General features: G+C 46.9%; 1 protein-coding gene across 1 annotated transcript; it reads right to left on the bottom strand.

Moving 5' to 3' along the window:
• Window positions 1–4748: 4748 nt before the first annotated feature.
• On the bottom strand, window positions 4749–5414 carry LOC129688194 (PRELI domain-containing protein 1, mitochondrial-like). Its single transcript, XM_055622969.1, has one exon. It carries the CDS (start codon window positions 5228–5230, stop codon window positions 4853–4855), a length of 378 nt encoding a protein of 125 aa, XP_055478944.1. The 5' UTR covers window positions 5231–5414; the 3' UTR covers window positions 4749–4852.
• Window positions 5415–19013: the final 13599 nt, after the last annotated feature.

The raw sequence follows: 19013 nt of genomic DNA, 5'->3' as shown, positions 1-19013 counted from the left end.
TCTGGGATCCCAGGCAGGGAGGGTGCCACCACAGTGGGCAGGCCTTCTCAATTAATTCAGTCAAGAAAACACCTAAGAGGCATGCCCAAAGGCTCAGCTCCAAGGGAACGTCAGATTCTGTCAAGTTGTTGACTAACACAGACCATCACAAGGACTGACTAAAAATATGGTTAGCTTTTTAGATTCTATAGTATCCATACTGACTACTCAACGGTTGTAGTAATTTAAAAAAAATGGCTGTTGGGCTATATACTGTTTATTAGCCCTAAGATTATCATGGCAGTATTATTTAACCTGCTATCACAAACAATGAGACACAGACACAGATTAGATTTATAATTGCCTTATTTACCTTGGGCCAGGCAGATGTTTCACTTATGCTGTCTCAGTATCCTCACCATCCATCTCCCAGCCCCCATCCAACACCATCCACCTTAATCCTCCTCAATTGGACTACCTTTCATCCATAATTCCATGGTACTTGCTTATATTCTTCATCTGGGCCTTTTCTTTTTTTTTAATTTATATATTTTTTACGTTAATCACAGGTTATTTACTTTGTATCCCAGCCATAGCCCCTCCCTCATTCCTTCCCAATCCCACCCTCCCTCCCTCATCTTCTCCCTGCCCCTTTCCAGGTCCACTAATAGGGGAGCCTTTTGTTTTAAATTCATTTTTCTTTCTGTCAACTTTACTTTTATACAATCCAGGATTCCCTGCCTAGGGAATGGCAACACCCACAGTGGGCAGGTCTTCCCACTGTGATTAATAGGATAAAGGTAATCACTCACAGACCAAGCTAACCTAGACAGTCTCTCTTTGAAAGTCCCTTTCCAGATGATTCTAGATTGTGTCAAGTTGACAATTAAAACTGATCATCACAAACACCCATCCTACTATGCTGCCCTCACTCTCCTTCCATTAACCTAACATAACCCTGAAAGAATAAGCCAGCCAATAAAAGCTGAGTTTTCTAGGAAATGGAGTTTATTCTTTTGAGCCACACAGTTTTTCAAAGTTTGCACAGGACAAGATCAGTTTGCTTCAAGAAAATTCCTGTCACAACATTTGGCCTGTCACTTGTTACTCCATGAGGCTAAGGAAAGCTTCTCCAAATGACCTCCCTCTTGTTTTCTCTTTTCTAATAAGGGTGTGGACACCTGATCAATAAGCTTGACCAAACTGCAAAGAAGATGTTTGGGGTGAAAAATGCCTTCTCTGAGGATTTCGAAGGAATCTGAAGCCTGAATATTTTGGTAGCGATGAGCAGGTGAAAATGAAGGAAACATGGTAAGAACTGAAGGTTTGGAGAGTAATTGAGCTGATCTCAAGGTCTGAGCAGGAAGGGGAAGGAAGCAGAACCCAGAACTGGAGATGGAAAAATGGAAGGCTGGGGACGGGCTGTGCTAGTTTGCAGTCGGAGCTGGAGTTCAGATCTGCTCCTGTTTAGCTTGTAGACAAAGCAGATAAAATTTCCTTGGGACTCTAGATTTCAGTGAATTCCACACGTTTGTTGAAAGCCTATTGTATAGGCTTCCAAGCTGTCTGGTAAAGGGAAGTCTGTGTAGGTTGCTTACACCTAATAGAAGATGGATCCGCCCATGTCTGTAGTCACACAGCTCTTTATCCACCTCCGCCAGCAGCTAACTTCACACCGCATTGTTAAGGAGGACTAAAAATCTGTCCAAAATTGCATCTCCTGTTCTCTCAGGCAGCACCAGCACATCCCTGCTAGTGACTATTCTGTTGCTGTGATAGAAGAATCCAACAGAAACGTGAAGTAGGGGAGAAAGGGCTTGTTTGGGGCTCATGGTCCCAGAGGAGCCACAGTCCACCATGAAGAGGAAGGCATGGCAGCAGGGACATGAGGCCAGGCTGTCAGGAGACAGGGAGAACAGGAAGCTGGGCTGGGCCCTAAAGCCTCCAGGCCCAAGGGCTGGAGACATGGCTCAGAGGACTTGGGTGCAATTCCCAGTGCTCACAGGGCAGCTCACAGATATGTGTAATTTAAGCCCCACAGAGTTCAGTTAGCTCTTCTGGCCCCTGCCGACACTGCACACACACGGTACATAGACATACATGCAGGCAAAACACTCATACATGTAAAATAAAAGTTAAATACATCTTTAAAATCAAAACCCTTAAGGCCCATTCCCATTGACAGTCTTCCTCCAGAAGTCCTTATCTCCTCTTAACGTGCTCACCTAGGAGGTAGGTGTATCTGTCTGTGTACCCTGTATGTGCATAATTATAATAAAATTTAATATATAAATTAACCGCAAATGAGCAACACCTGACAACAGATCTTCTGAACCTCAACGTACAATTTTTTCCCTTCCCATACCACATTAAGAGCGTTCACCTCTGTGCTCAAAGAAGGTACTTTGCAGCTTTCCTTGGTCATAATCAATAGAACCGTCCCGACTCTTGTACTTTGGCATCATCAGTAAATAAAATATCTGAGCTACGCTTCCTGAGATACCTGCACTCAAGCACTGTGGCACAGAAATCGCCATCTGCTCCCTCTGGGAGCTTGAGTAATCACCAGTAGGTGGGCTGCACTGTGGACAGGAGGGCCCTGAGCACTCACTGCCCGAACAGTGCGGGAAAAACACAGGGAGATTCGCCACAGTACTCCAAGAGCTGGCCCCAGTGGCGCGACCCCGAACTTCCAGCTGCTACGAAAGGTCAGTCAGTAGGAGGAATTCTTATGTCTTGGAGTGTGAGACTAATATAGTGAGACCCTGTCTCACAAACATAAACTTGCTGGGCACGGGCCTGGTGGCGTATGCCTGTGACCACAGCCAGCACTTAGAAGACTGAGACAGGAGGAATGCTGTGATTTATTTTTATTTTTATTTTTATTTTTATTTTTATTTTTATTTTTGTAACACAGGTCACATAGCTCAAGCTGGCCTCTAACTGGCTGCGCAGCTGCCTTTATCTCATCCCTCTGCTTCCTGCACTGTAGCACATTTCTGCTTTATTAATGTCCTTTGATAAATAGAGGTTTCTAATTCTCAGGAAGTCAAAATTTATCAACTTCCTTTACGGTTACTGATTTCTTTCTTAACACAAATGAACAAATAAAACAAAAAAGATTTATTTTATTTTTAAGAGTGTGTGTGTATATCTGTGTGTGCATGCAAGGGCACATGCACACACCTGTCCTTGAAGGCCAGAGGCCTGTCACATCTCCCTGTAGGTTGAATGCTGGGAACTGTCTCTCCAGCTCCTGGCTATGGCTGTCGGAATTCTATCTCAGAAATATTTGCCCAGTTTAAGATCGTCAAGATTTTCTCTCAGACACTAGGGAGGTCTGGTTTTCTGTTGAGACCTGTTCAGGCTCATGAACTATCTCAGTTGACCTTCGCGTGTGGCGATGACTCAGCCCTGTCCCCAGTTACCCTGTAAAACTTGTTGGAAAGTTTCCTTTCCCTGGTGTTGTTTTGCTCTTTTATCAGAAGTCAGTTGACCTCTCTGGGGCTTGAAGCCTCATCGCACGTGGTCTTTATGAGTTCCATTTCTCTGCTGAGATTCCTCATTTGTTTGTGTCTTCTTCTACACCCCTGACCTGATTATTCAGCCATGCTAAAGTCTACCATGTTATTGATTTATTGTTTCTTAGTGCTAAATCAGCCTTGGTGCTTATCCCTGTGATATTGACCTGGATCCTTTATGCTATTTTCTTCTGCAGTGACCACAGCTTAACCTTTAGCAGCAGAAGAGGCTGGGAAACTTTGTAGGAATAGGGCGTTCTCTCCTGGATCCAGCGCTTCCAGTTTTGTCCATCTTATTCCTGACTCCCACACTATGTCCAGAGTTCCTTGGCAAGTTGTGAACCTTGTTTCACCACAGTGATTGTATCACTGTAGCCCTCTTGATATGAATGGCCAATATCTTGAGCCTCAGGCTACCATTTTATCACAAGGGCTCTTGGTGCCCCATTATGTATTAAGACAGAATGTTTATAAGGAGATGAATCAACAGGATGCCCCAAGGGGAGGTACAACATTCCATCTTGCCAGAAAGTTCCTTAAACTTAGCAAGTAAACAATTCAAAATAGCTTTAGGAAGTTCCTAAAACTGACCAAACTCACTAGGCTTCTTCCTTCCCAAGTGCATGCAAGCAGTAAGGAATGCTCAAAGACTTTCTCAGGTAAACTGAACTACCTAGAAGAGGCTCAGACCAGCCAAGCATCCCAGAAGAAGCAGAGACCTCTGGACCAACTTTACCGTCCCAAGCTGCCTATGGGTTGTAGAAGATGCTCCAGGTTTCCCACCTTTGTGAACTGTCACCAGGAGGGGTAGGTTTTGGTTTTACACCTCTCTTTTGAGTCACTTCTGCTCTTTCAAGTAACCCGTCACCCGTGTTTCTGAAAGTAATTGCAATAAAACCCTGGACTCTGGTGGTTTCTGTAATTTGGTCTGTTGTCAGTTCCTTACCTGAAGTAAATAAACATGTTTTCACATCTTCACAAAACAGGGCTACAGATCCAGATTCAGAATAGGTATACAACAGAGCAACTATTCTTTTTTTTTTTTAATTTTTATTTTTTTTTGGGGGGGGCAATCAAATCATGTTTATTGAGTGCCTGTTACGTGCTGAATATTGTTCCTGGGACACAGCAGAGAATAAAACAAGTAGCCCTGCCCCTGTGGAGCGCAGTGTGTCACGTATCACCACACCGCCTGCTTTGGGCAGGTCACTGCAGCTCTCTGCCCGCCGGGCGCGGCTGGGTGCCCCTGCAGATGCTGCTGTGGCCAAGCTCCTGCCCCACCACCCAGACAGCACAGAGGGCTGCAGGTCCATCTTTAATACTCGGGTTCGGAGGAAGGGAGCCGAAGCGAGCTATGCGAGCTGCTGCTGCTGCTGCTTGGTGGCGGCCTTGCTGGCCAGGTCCTTGGCCTTCTCGGTAGCTGCCAGTGCTGTCTCCTTTGCCTTCTCTTTGGCCTCTTTGGCTGTCTCAACAAGCGTTTTGGAAGGGGCCTCACCTTGTAACTTGGCCAAGATGTACTCAAAGCCCTTCATTGTCTTGGTCACATTGCTTTTGAACCAGGGAAGACCAAATTCCTGGACAGCTCTGGAGACACCAAACAGGCTAGAGGAGACCCAGGCTTCCCGGCGGATTTCGGTCCAGCCACTGTTGTCGGCGTTCACACGGTAAACACACCGCTCCTCCACCACCATCAGCCAGGCGTGGTTGATGTTCCAGGTGAAGGTGGTCATGGTCTGATTCTGTGGGTCCACAACAGAATCCTAGAGGATGTACACCGAGTGAGCGACGTTGGCAGGAAATAGTCGCTCTGCCCACCGTGGCATCCTGTTGGTCTTGGTCAGGAGTCTCCTGGACAGAAGCTTCTGGTCAGGGGTCACCTCCCGGTGCACAATGTCTTCGGTTAAGACATGTTTGCTACAGAGCAACTATTCTTAACATTAGTTATGACCCTTGCTCAGGTGTGAGAACCTTTGAGGGTTCCTAAGTGAGTTCTTGAGGTCTCCAAATCAGAGCTGGGCATTCAACATACCTGACTGAACTCTAGGTGCCTTCTGCCACCTCTTTTCAGCCTGCAGCCCTACAAGAGAAACTCTTCGTGGGGTCTTGTGGAGTCTCACCAAGTGACTTGCTCAAGCTCAGCCCAACCTCCAGCCAAGGACAGAAAGGTCCCTTGAGGACTCCTGGACACCTCCCCACTGCATACCTTCCCTTTGTGTGCTGCCTCAAGCACAGCCTTCTCAGGGGTACTGAGCTCCACTCTCCACCTCCTCAGCTCAGCAAGCCTGCGTTTGTGTTTGAGGCTCACTCTTTGCCTATGGTTCTGAGTGTCCCTACAGGATGCCGAGCTCATGTGTTCCTGTACTCTCCAGGATCATAGTCCAGGGCTTCCTGGTGTCGCATGCAAGTGGTCTAGGTTAAGGCTTGCTCAGGACAGGAAAACTAGCCTGACACCAATCATTCCGATCATGGCTGCCTCAGTTAGTGTTTGGCGAGGGAGTAGGTGTTAAACGTCACCAAAAGGAGTTAGATTAGAAGGACATCAGACATTTAGAAGTCATGTCAGATCAAAAGCTGAGTGAGGGCTGGAGAGATGGCTCAGTGGTTAAGAGCACTAGCTGCCCTCCCAGAGGACCCAGCTTCAATTCCCAGCACCTGTGTAGCAGCTCACAGATATCTCTAACTCCAGCCCCGTGAGCTCCAGTCCTCCTCTGGTGTGCAGACATACCTGCAGACAAAACACTGATGCTCATAAAATAAATAATAGTTTTTAAAAATTGAGTAAAGCCAACTGGAGGTGCAGCTCAGTGGTAGAGCACAAGCCTCATGTGCCCCAGGCTGGGCTCGATCATCAGCACTGCAAACACAAAATAAACAATAATAATTGTAAGGGTCCCGGCAGAAAACTCTGACACTTAGACACTTGGAGCTTTGACCTTATTCTGATCTAACACCTTGAGCTCCTGCAACTGTCTGGTTCCCCAGTTCAGTGTGTCCTTGGAGCTTTTGACAATTCTCTTAGTTGGTACTGTTGGCTACATTTCTCATTTCCCTCCTCTGACTCTTCAGTGCTCGCTGCCTGCCCAACTGTTTAAACAACAGAAAATGACAAAACTTCCACACTTTAAGCTCTAGTCCAACACCTTTCCTTTTTTGTTGTTGTTTGTGTGTGTTTGAGACAAGGTCATAGATGGCCATCTAAACCAGGCTGGCCGTGAACATCATTTTTCTTTTCTTTCATTCTTTTTTATTTTTCTTTCTTTCTTTCTTTCTTTCTTTCTTTCTTTCTTTCTTTCTTTCTTTCTTTCTTTCTTTCCTTCCTTCCTTCCTTCCTTCCTTCCTTCCTTCCTTCTTTCCTCCTTCCTTCCTTCTTCCTTCCTTCCTTCCTTCCTTCCTTCCTTCCTTCCTTCCTTCCTTCTTTTCTTTATTTCTTTTTTTTTTTTTTTTTTGATACAGGGTCTCACTATGTAGACCAGGCTGGCCTTGAACTCAGAGAGATCCCCCTGCCCTCTAAGTGCTGGAATTAAAGTTGTGTCTTTGGCCTTGAATGAATGAATGAATTATAGGTAAGGATGACCTCATACTCTGTACAGTCCTGTCTCTACCTTCCGGGGTGAAGACTTTAGAGTGTAGCACCCCACTCGTCTAACCTGTCATGATTTCCCTGACTCCTGGCCCCAGCTTCCTCTGCCCACCCAACAGCTCAGCCCCTATGGAGGTGGCTCACATCCCACTCTTGCATTTTTGGGTGCTCCAGGTCCTGTTGACACCAGATCTCATGAGAGCCCTCTAATAGGGCTGCAGCCCTTCCTGTAACCCCGAGCCAGGCCATCCTTTACCCCTCAGAGGGACCACTTCTCAGAGCCCTCTGGGCCGGCTAATCCTCCTGAGAGCTGTGTCCTGTTCTCCAGCACAGCTTCCCAGGCGGGGGAGGGGCCTCTTCTTGATCCTAGGCTCTAGCAAAGTGCTGCCTAGGGAGGTATTTGCAGAAGCTTTCCAGGGCTTTCTCGGCATGAATATTTGATGTTTCTGCAGTGAGCGAGAGTGTTGAATGAGAAGGAAGTCATCGCTGTCCCCCTGCTGCACTCGGGCAAGGAGCTGGGCCTTGAGAGTGGGACTCTGCCTTCCTCCAACCCGCACAGAGCTGTGCCCCTCCCCTGAGCAGCCCACCTTCCCCAAGCAGGTGAGCGGGTCTGTCGCCAGGCCAGTGGTATTCTTGCTTGCTGGCTGCTTGCTTGCTGGCTGCTTGCTGGCGTGCGTCCTGGGGACTCCAAGTGCACCTTACAATCCGCTTTGTCACTTGAGTCCCCACACCCACTTCCGCCAGTCACTGCAGACAAGGGCTTCCTGCCTGACATCACCTCACTGGTCTCTGCTTAGGGAAGACACTCCGGCAAGTGTCACTCGCTTTAGATCCTGATCCCTAGCGGGGGCTGTGTCCACCCTCCTGACCTCAGCGGAAAGCTTTATGATCTGCCACTGCTACCTGTGCAGCTAAACCCCAAGCCAGGATGATGAAAATGACTAAAATGTTATGAAATGCCCTGGGTAGGAAATCTTGTAGGATAGTTTACGTGAATTCACATATTTTACAATGAAACAGGCCTGTGAAGTATGTTTCTTATATTACAGATGATCAGTCTGAGGCCCAAAGAGGTCAGGAATCTGCCTAAAGTCACACAGTGACTTGCAGAGCTGAGTGTCAGACTCCTTGGAACTGGAGTTACAGACAGTGGTGAGCTACCATGTGAGTGCTGGGAATTGAACCTGGGTCCTGTGGAAGAACAGACAGTGCTCTTAACCACTGAGCCTTCTCTCCAGGCCCAGTGGTGCACACTTGTAATCCCAGCACTTGAGGAGTAGAGGCAGAAGAGTCAGGAATTCCAGGTCAACATCAGCTATATACTACGTGAGTTTGAGGTCAGCAGGGCTACCTGAAAACTTGTCTCTAAACCGAACCGAACCAAAAAGAATCAAGCCTAGGCTATCTGCCTCCAAAGTCAATATAGGTACTTTGTACAGCATTCTGTCACTCAAAATAACAAGATATATAATCTGTGTTCTTAGAATTTACAGATGGTAGTTCGTGACAGTGGAAAGGGCCTGTGTGGTACAGTGACTGTAGGGACTGACTCCATTTCCTGAATGAGGAAATGGGGTTTGGACAGGATGAGCAAGGCAGTGACAGACTGCGGGTGAGCAGAGCCAGGCCCAGCTCTGTCCACTGAAAGGCAGTCAGAACTGGCTTCCTGCTGGTCATGATGTTCCCAGCACTTAGGAGCCCACAAATGAATCCCAGGTGATAGCTGTGTGGGGTGTGGGTTGGACTGAGGGGTGTGGGCGGGATTCAGCAGGAAAATAAGAGCTGGAGGCCCTAAGAGGCTCAAACAGGATTGCCGCCTTCACCACACCAAGAAAAGGGAAGGAAGAAACAGGAAATAACCAGAGGAAACAGGAAGTAAGCCAGATGGAGGCCTAAATGCTACCCTGGAGCCAAGCTTCCTTTATTTTCTCCCTCCACTGAGTTTTCAGCTTGAACAGTTCCAGGGGATGCATCATCTGGGCCTCTATAAAGCTGTGCCTGGTTTTGATATCTTCACTCAAGCTGTTCCCACTGCCTGGAGTGCCTCCTCACTCCCACATTCAGCTGGCTGCCTTCCGTTCGCCTCCAGAACTCTGTTTAGGGGACCCCCGGAAAACCGTCATTAAGCCCTACTCTCATGACCAGTCCAGCTCTCTGGATGAACAGGAATGGCTTACCTTGGCACTGATGCCATCTGTGGGAGGCACTGCCTCAGAGTCGACTTTGATACATTTATCATCTTTACTGTGGATCTTAAATGTCCTCCAAAGGCCCACATGTCAAAGGTTCAGTCCTCAGGAGGTGGTAGCAAGAGGTGGTAGGCCTTTTAGAAGGTGGGGTCCAGGAGAGGCATGCAAATCATTGAGGGTACACCCTACTAAAGGACTCTGGGGTCCCAACATCTTCTCTTTCCCTCCTCACTAATGTTGCAAGGGAGTTTTGTTTGGTCACATGATCCCACCACAATGCATTACTTCAACACAGGTCCCCAAACAATGATGTCAATCAATTACCAACTGGAACCTTCAAAACCAAGGGTCAAATGACCTTTATAAGCTGATTCTCTCAGGTATGCTGTTATAGCAACTAGCAACGGGCAGCTAATGAGTACAATCTTTGTATCTTTGGGCTTTGACCCGGCTGGGTACTCTGTGAGCCAGCTGAAAGAATGGTGATGCATTGCAGAGGGAATGTGGAGGCTACAACATGATGGCAGGATGGCTCTTCCTGGCTGAAAGGCCTTGAGGCTAAGTTATCACTGTGGGTCAGGGTGAAAGAGTCAGGCCTGGCTTGCTGGCTGTGTTTCCTCCTCTAAATGAAGGTGACAAGGTCACCTAATTAGAACAAGATTTTTTAAAGCTCTTGCTTCGTTCTAGTTTTGATTATGCGTATGCAGTTGTGAGTGCAGGAGGCCAGAGGTGGCAGATTCCCCGGAGCTGGAGTTATACGGGGTTGTGAGCTGCCAAATGTGGGTACTGGGAACTGTTCTTTGTCCTCATAAGAGTAGTGCACGCTCTTAACTGCTGAGCCACCTCTCCACCTCCTCCATCTGCTCCTTAAATCCAAGCAAGAGAACATGTAGCAGAGATACTGGTTCTTCCAGAGCTGGAAAGAACTCTCAAGTTGGTCTTACTCAGCACCAAGGAGGCTGGGGCAGGATGATCATGAGTTCAAAGACAGTTTGTGCTACAAGGTAAGACTTCGTCAAATAAAACAACCAATCAGTGTGGCGGCTCAGACCTATAATTCCAGTACTTGGGAGCTGAGGCAGGAGGATCTACCATCAGTGAGTGTTTAATGGCCACAGAGTGAGGCTGTATCATAACAAACAACCACCATAACCACAAAGGGAGAAAGTAGAGGGGCCAAGGATATAGCTCCAGAAGAGAGTGCTCAGCCAACATTCGATCCCCAGCACCACTTCAAAAAACAGAACAAAACAAAAACCCAGAAACCAAAAAACAAAAAAAGAAAAAGAAAAGGAAGAGAAAGAAAGAAGGGTCTCTCCATTTCCAAAGGCTTTCTTGGTAAAAAAAAAAAAAATTAGATACTATTATGTTATTGGAACAAAGGTCATGAGCACCAAATATGACTACCACTTGGTCCACCTTTCACTCACTGACCCATCAGGAACAAGATTCATAACAAACTCTTTTGATTTAAACCACAGGCTGACTCTTTTTTGGGGGGGAGGAGCAGATGAATGCTGAGATGAATGTTGTCCCTGTCAACTCTCATGCAGATGCCTATAAATGATGCCTGGCTTGGATTCTCTGTCTTCACCACATTCAGCTCCTCCCAGACCAGGATTTGAACTAGCCCTGAGCTCGCACGCACCTCAGGAAGAAGGATGGACGGTCAGATCAGTGTTTCCTCTGCTCGAGGAGACTGCACACTGCAGAGAGTCCGAATCCCTGTTGCTCTAGGTATTTGGTGGTCTTGGCCACACCTTGAGCTCCTGTTTGTCCAGCCTCCATAGCCAAGCACTGAGAGTCTAGGCGTGTCCCACCATGCCCAAGCTGGGAATTATTTTTAGTAATATATTTAACTTAGTATGTCTACGATTTCTCCTCAGCCTCTGACATAGAAATTACTGAAAGGGAATTTTTGCATCTCCTTCTACAGTTTGTCTCTGGCTTCTGATGTGTTGTATACTTAGAGTGCATCCCAGCTTGGATCAGGCACAGTCCACGTACTCAAGAGCCACATGTGGAAATCCATTTTGGATGAAATAATGTAAGAGAAAAAAAAAATGCCCCACTAGGCAGTGGTGGCCCATGCTTTTGCAGACAGATCTCTGTGAGTTCAAGGCCAGCCTGGTCTACAGAGTGAGTGAGTTCCAGGACAGCCAGGGCTACACAGAGAAACCCTGTCTCAAAACAAAACAAAGCAAAACCTGCCTCTACTTCTTGTGAGTTCTGTATTAACAGCAGCTTAGTAACATCTGTGCCTTATGCCCACAGGCAGGGTGTCTGGAGAAAGGAGCAAATCCCCAAAAAAGGGCTTAGAATTCAGTGGCCTGTTACGGTAGGAAGCAATACACAGCCTGAACTCAGTCCCTCTCCATTGGTGAGTTTCTGTGGTGTGGGGTAACAGTTGCTTTTCCTGTTGCTGGGCAGAATAGCTGATGGAAGTGACTTACAGGCCCTGCCTGGTTCAGGGCAAACAGTCTGTTGTCATGGGGAAACACAGCAAAGGAAGCAGCTGGACCCACGGAGCTTGCAGCTGAACCCTCCACGTGGTGCTGACCCAGAAGCAGGGCAGGTCTGCGCCTTCTGGGCCTGCCCCTAACATCCTACATATGTCAGTTAGGCCCCACATGCTGACCATTCCACAGCCTTCCAAAACGACACCAGCAGCTGGGGACCAATCGTTTGAACGCACAGACCTGCAGGGCTCACTTCAGAATCTCGCCGTCACACGCCATCAGGTTTGTCTTCCCACCACAGACAAGATATCTGTAAGATAGATTTCACTTATTTATTACTTATTTACTCATTTGTTTATTTATTTATATACAGGGTCTCACTATATAACTATGGCTGTCCTAAAATTCACCTGTAGACCAGGCTGGCTTTGAACTTTCAGAGATCCTATTTGCTTCTGGCTCCTGAGCCCTGGGATTAAAGGCTTGTACCTCCAGGCAAGGCTAGATTTCCTTTGTAGCTGTACCATTTTCTTCCCAAGGGGCAACTTCTCAGATCTCAGAGCTTTATCTATAGTGCTGTTTCCTAATTAACAACTTAAAATAATTTTTCTGCCAAAAAGGTATATTTTGGGATAGAAATTCTGATCTCCTATGGTCATATTTGGGGAAGTATTTTGTTTATTTTGGTTTTTGAGATAGGGTTTCTCTGTGTAGCTGTCCTCATTTTGTAGACCAGGCTGGCCTCAAACTTGCCGGCCTCTGCCTTTCAAGTGCTGAGATTAAAGGCATAAGCTACCAAGAAAGCATAGTTTTGGTCTTCTGAAATACAAATAGTGACAGAAAACTATTTGGTCTTAAATTCCTCTACGAGCTACTTTTATGAATAAAAACATTATTTTAAAGATTTTATTAATATATATATATATATATATATATATGTATTTTTTGAGACAGTATTTCTTTGTGTAGCCTTGGATGTCCTGGACTTGGTTTGTAGACCAGGTTGGCCTCGAACTCACAAAGATCTGCCTGCCTCTGCCTCCCCAAGTGCTGGGATTATAGATGTGAGCCACTCTGCCTGACTTTTTTTTTTTTTTTTTTCTGAGACAGGGTTTCACTATGTAGCTTTAACTGGCCTAGAACTCCCTAAGTAAATTAGGCTGGCTTCAAACTTGCATTGATCTACCTGCCTTTGATGATTTTATTTTTAATTGTGAGTGTGTGTACGTTTGCTCGAGAATGCTTATGCCTGCATCCAGACCCCTGGAACCATAGTTGTAGGTAGATGTGAGCTTCCTGATATGAGTGCTGGGAACTGAACTCAGGTCTTCTGCAATTATTGCTCTTAACTGCTGAGTGATCTTGCCAGTTCAAAAAAGCACCCATTTATAAGGCATGTGTATTATCCAAAGGGGAAAGCTCAGTGGAGCACGGTCTGTAGAAAGTAGCCACTTGGAGTTGAAGGCGGAGATGTATAGCAGAGACTCTCTACTCCTTCAGTTATCCAGAAGGACAAGGGCTCTATCTATCTATCTATCTATCTATCTATCTATCTATCTATCTATCTATCTATCTATCTATTTACAGTTTCTCTGTGTAGCCCTGGCTGTCCTGGAACTCCTTCTATAGACCAGGCTGTTCTCAAACTCACTTCTGCCTCTCAAGTGCTAGGATTAAAGGTGTGTGCCACCTGCCTGTTGGTTTTCCTTTAAATACGCAGTGTGACCAGCCTCTCCTCCCCCACCACGATGGCATCCCTTCAAAGTGTGAGTCAGAACAAACTGTCCTCTCTTGAGTTACTGATTGTCTGGCATTTTGTCTCAGCGATGAGTAAAGGACTCAAACCATCTTGTAAAAGAAGACAAAAATCTGCAATTGCTGCTCTGAATAAAACAAACAAACAAACAAACAAACACCCCCCCCAAAACACTGTTTGTGTCTTTCTACTTTTCCAGAATTAATTAGCCACAGAATTGCCCCCCCAGCACCGAGCTTTCCCCCAGTATCTGCATTTCTGTGTGTGACAAATGTGCTAGATTCTCTGGGCATTGAACAGCCCAGAGGAGGGTTGTGGATGGTTAGGGGACCCTGGGACTTCCTAAATGGCACATGGGGCCACTTGCTAGAGGGCTGCATTGGAAGGACTGTTTCTTGGAGTTGAAGCTCTCCGCCTTGGCAAGTAAGAGAGCCAAGATGGGGGCAGGGGAGCATTGCCAGGATATTCACAGCCTTTTAAAGAGAGAAAGAGGCTGTGTCTGGTGGCACACACCTTTACACCCAGCCCTTAGGAGGCAGAGGCAGGTGGATCTCTGTGAGGTAGAGGTCAGCCTGGACTATAGACAGAGGGAGTTTTAGGACAGCCAGGGCAGGAAAACCCTGACTTGTAAAACAGCCAAAGAGGAAGGAGCTTCCAGACCTTCAGCTGAGGCTGCACTGAAGGCCCACGTCCTTCGCTTGGAACCAATTCTGATAACAATAAGCTGTCAGCTTGCTGCAAGTGGCTGCCACACAGTGTTTTTCTCCTGGTCATGGCTGGTCAAAATTGTTACAGGAGTCTTTACAGTCAGAGCCTGGGCCCCAGCAGCCCTAACAGGTCAAGCTCAGCCACCCTTCCTCAATAGACCAATTTAAAATAAAATCAAGAAACAGTAAAAGGCAGAAAAAGGTTATTCAATGTGGACACATTGAGAGGAGGAACAAATAAAGAGGGTCAGGGACTCCCCCAGTCCATCTTCGGGGTCCTGACATGGGGTATTTTAGAGGGCAGGAGATACGCATTACTAAGCACCTGGTAAGGTGTGGTCCTCTGATTCCAAAAGTGGAGTCACAGTCTGTACCTGAAGAAGGCAAGTTCAGCCATCTGTCCCTGAGAAGTCAATTAAACTAACAGTAACAAGCAGAAAGGAGATTTATTCAGAGTGGCCGCACTGGGAAGAGGGAGGAAGGCACCCAGCAACCTTGCCCCAACCTTAAATCCATCCTTGGGGTCCTGAAGTGGGATTAAAGTTTATGCCTTTAAGCATTATTTCTTTTGCAATTTGTTAAAGATTTCTTTATTGTGTGCATGTGAATGCTCTATCTGCATGCACACCTGCATGTCAGAAGCGGGCATCCGATCTCCTTAGAGACGGCTGTGCACCAGCATGCCTGTGGCCACTAGGAACTGAACTCAGGACCTCGGCAAGAACAGCCAGTGCTCCTGAGCACTGGGCCATTTCTCCAGCCGCTTTTATTTTTTGATACTATAATTTCATCATTTTCCCTTCCTTTTTCTCCCTCCATGTCCAACCCTTCTTGTGTTCTTTCAGATTCATGCCCTCTTTTCATTGTCATTAAACATGTGTATGTACATTCGTATGAAGGAGTCTGGTAATTGGAATTCTGCCTCCTGGCCTTGGCAGACATGGTCTTATCTAAGTCCATGTCTCAGAGACTGTCCTTGGTGGTCTCTGCAGGCGGGGGTGTTCTGAGCCTGAGAAGTAGATAGCAAGCTCCCTGCGACCCTGGGAACCAGACAGCAAACTTTGTGTAACCTTGAGTGAATTCCTGCATGCCTTGCCAGGTGGCACAGATGTGTTGCTACCGTGAAAAAAATCTGCTTGTACCCTTTGCTTTATAAGTGTTGTTTGCACGTTCAGTAAACTGAGACTTGATCAGGAATCTGTCTTGTCTCCATTCTTCGCATCTCTGTCTCCCCATTTCCACTCCCTCTTTCAGGTGGACCCTGTTCAACTAGCCTGCGGGATGGGTCATTCGTATATTTTCTAACTGTGTAAATACCTGCTCAGTCTGTATAATGCTGCTTGTATGTATGTTTTCAGGGCTGACTATTCGGTATTGGATGACCAGTTGGTGTGCTCTTCCTCGGGGAAGACCATTTCTCCCATCCTCAGCATTTCTTGGTTGTAGTTCTTTGTGTAGGGTTAAGGCCTCATAGGCTGATTTATTTTTTTAATTTTAATTTTTTAATTTGTGAGACATTGTCTCACATTGTCTCATTACGTAGTGCTGACCCATTTAGAACTGTCTAAGCAGACAGGCCCCAGGCTGGCAGAAATTGCCTGCTTCTGCCTGCAGAGTGGTGGAATTACTGGGATTAAAGGCAAATTGGTCAAGTTGCTGGATTGAGATTAAAGTTTAAAGAGAAGGTTAGTGCAATCCAAGCAGTCCTGCCAAACATTGACCCATCTTGTCCAGGCTTTGGTCTCATCCGGTAAAGAGGTCTAGGAGATTGTAAATCCCTCCTCAGGAAACAGGTGATCCCTCTATCTCAAACCTTTCCCTCCTCTTAGCATTAAATTCCAGCAGAAATTATTATTATTTTTGGCTGGGGGGATGTCATTGTTTTAACATCCTGACAGCCCAGTTGAGAGATGCAAATGTCTCTTAAGAGCATCTTCATTTCTGCCAAGGCTGTTGCACTGCCATCACTAACCCACTATCGTCTCTGCTCCAGTCTCCCCTGCAAGGGTCTGACAAATAGAGCCCCGTGAAACCTCCCAGGAGACCAGCTCCTGCTCCGGCTGGTACCAGGCTTCAGTCTTTTCCTTCTCCCCACACAGGATTCCAGGGGAGCTTCCAATTTCTAGGGTCAATTGTTTTGACGTCCTGACAGTGAAGGAAGTGTCTTTAGAACTCTTCAATCCTATCAGAACCACTTCCAGGAAATCAGAACTTCCTCCAGGAAAACAGCAAATTGATTATTGGGGGGAGGGGGAACCCCAGATATTTTCTGCGATGTTCTTGGTGAAGGCAAAGCTCCTATGGCATAAATCGTCATCAACTACCACCCGAAGTAAAGATGCACTCCAGCTTCCCCCATCATTTCTTTATTCCTGTCTGTTTTCTACTGTCTCCCCTGACTGAGCATAACCAGCAGTCTTGGCCGGTATCTGACGCACAATGACCATTAAGCAAAATGCCCCATCATTCCTTGTTCGATATTACCAGATGGAGGTCCAGAGTACGGTGATGTTATTCACACACAAAAAATTATACTGCTTGTCTGCTTTGCTTTCTCAGTGCAGAAAATCTTGGGTAGCTGGGCCCAGAGCCCACATCACAGGAGAGAGATGTTCTCTACCTCCTGGATAGTGATGGTACTTTATGGCTCTGCATCTCAGACAGCTGCCCTCGGGGAGGTTTGTGGGAAGCAGGAAAGAGAACAGGGCTTGAACTCAGCCACCGGACTGTGCTGTGGTTCCTGGAGCCTGTGGTGCAGGGTAGAAGTGGGGGATGGGGACAGGAACAGGGACAGGGCATGGATGGAGAGATGACTCAGTGGTTAATACTGGCTGCTCTTCTAAAGGACCTGGGTTCATTTCCACCACCCACATGGCAGCTCACAACTGTCTGTAACTCCAGTTCCAGGGGATCCGACACTGCTTCCCACAGGTACACATGCAGGCAGAAGACCCATGCACATACAAAAATTTAAAACATTTAAAAGGAGGTAGAAAGGAGGATGGGGTTTGAGAGGGGAGAGAAGACTGGAGTATTAGCCACTTAGCTCTTTGCTGTTACCACATCCCTGGCAAGAAGCAAATTAATGAGGAAGGATTAGTCGGGCTTATAGTGTATGGGGATTCAGTAGAGGCAGTCACCCTGGTGGGCAAGAATGGTGACAAGTCACCATTCATTTATACCCAGGAAGCAGAAACAGGAAGTAGGGCCAGGTCATGATGCCTCACAGGCCACTCCCCAGTGACCTAGCACTTTGCTCTTGGGGAACTGGACTTCCTGTCCGTCCCAGCCTCCTCATGCTGTGGCTAGGAGTCAAGGCTAAGGACCACCTGGGTCCTTTGGCTGGGCTTTGCCAGGGAGCACCATTCGTTTCTCTGTTTGCTTTTATAGAAAGGTAGGCGCTGTTTGGAGTACAGGGGTATGGCTGTCACTCACAAGGCTGTCAATCGAGCAGCCAGAGGACCCTGTTTGCCGGGTATGCTTCCTCTGTCACAGGACTCAGGGAATTTGGTAGCTCTGGAGCTCACTGGCTGGCAGCTGGAATGCAGGAGCTCATCCTTAGACCTGTCCCACCCAGAACCAACCCTGCTCAGACCGCTGACACCCTCTACTGAAAACTCCTGGAACGGTGAATCCGAGTTTAAAGTCAGGAGAGCTGAAGGAGGGGCCAGGCACTGACCAAGCGTAGAGAGCAAACTGTGCCAGACACACAGATGACGGGTTTGTGTCTTCTTAGAAACGTCAAAAATTGTTACACAACAGTAGATTCACAACAAATACGCACTCTGTGCCAGTTTCATCAAATTTCGGTTAGCACTGATGACTGTTGTCAATCATTTTATTCCATCTTTAGGAAAACGTTATTACACGTATTTATTTGTGTGTTTGTGTGTGGACACATGGGCCGTGATGCATGTGTGGAGACCAGAAGCCAACCCTGCTAGCGTCGTGTGAATTCTAGGAATCCATTCAGGTTTCAGGCTTGGCAGCAAGTGTCTTCATGTGCTGAGCCATCTTGCCAACTTCTACTCTAATTTTATTTTATTTTATTTTATTTTATTTTATTTTATTTTATTTTATTTTATTTTATTTTTTTCAAAACAAAGTTCTGTGTAGCCCTGGCTGTCCTGGAACTCACTCTGTAGACCATTCAAACTCAGAGAGATCCACCTGCCTCTGCTTGGAATTAGAGGCGTGCACCAACACCTCCTAGCCTTTACTAGAATTTTTATTACTAACATTAGCTTTCAGGCCACTCATTATACTTCACAATGATGTGTTTTAGCAGACCATGAGTGGGTTAAAGAGGCTGTGCAGGGTTGAAGAGACTCTCCCGAAGGCCCAGACAGAGAGAGCTGACACAGATGCCGGGAGAATTCTCTCCTGGAGACAAGCGGAGAAAATGTGCCGAGCACACACACAAAGCTGTCCTGGTAAGAGAATTGCCTCATGTATTCCAGGTAGAGGGCAGGACAGCTGTCCTAGCATAATCTTCAGGGAGGTGGGAGGGGGGGTGTTCAAGAGTGACCTCCTGCCTGCTGTGGCTTTAGAGAGCAAGGGAGGGTACCGTGCTTCAGCATCGGCAGTCATCCGCTCCCCGTGTGTCATGTGGTAGGGTAATATTTACTTAGGCAGCTGCTCCATTTGCTCAAATTCTTGGATGCATTTGCTGAGAAAGTCCCTGGACACAGGGCAGTGACATCAGTCAGCGATCTCTGAGGAAGTGTTTCTTAAATAAAGGAGAAATTGAAAAGGGAAAGTCCATTAGGACGGCGGCAGGCGCTGCTCTGGGCTGCCCATTTCTCCCTCGGCTCAAGTGGGG

Source organism: Psammomys obesus, unplaced genomic scaffold, assembly GCF_907164565.1.
Source record: "Psammomys obesus unplaced genomic scaffold, mPsaObe1.curated_primary_1811, whole genome shotgun sequence".
Taxonomy (NCBI): domain Eukaryota; kingdom Metazoa; phylum Chordata; class Mammalia; order Rodentia; family Muridae; genus Psammomys; species Psammomys obesus.
The sequence above is the reverse complement of the archived record's forward strand: the minus strand, read 5'-3'. Positions and strand labels throughout refer to the sequence as shown.

Excerpts from the sequence above, each read along its gene's own strand:
- LOC129688194 (XM_055622969.1), bottom strand. The coding sequence starts at position 5,230 with ATGACCACCTTCACCTGGAACATCAACCACGCCTGGCTGATGGTGGTG.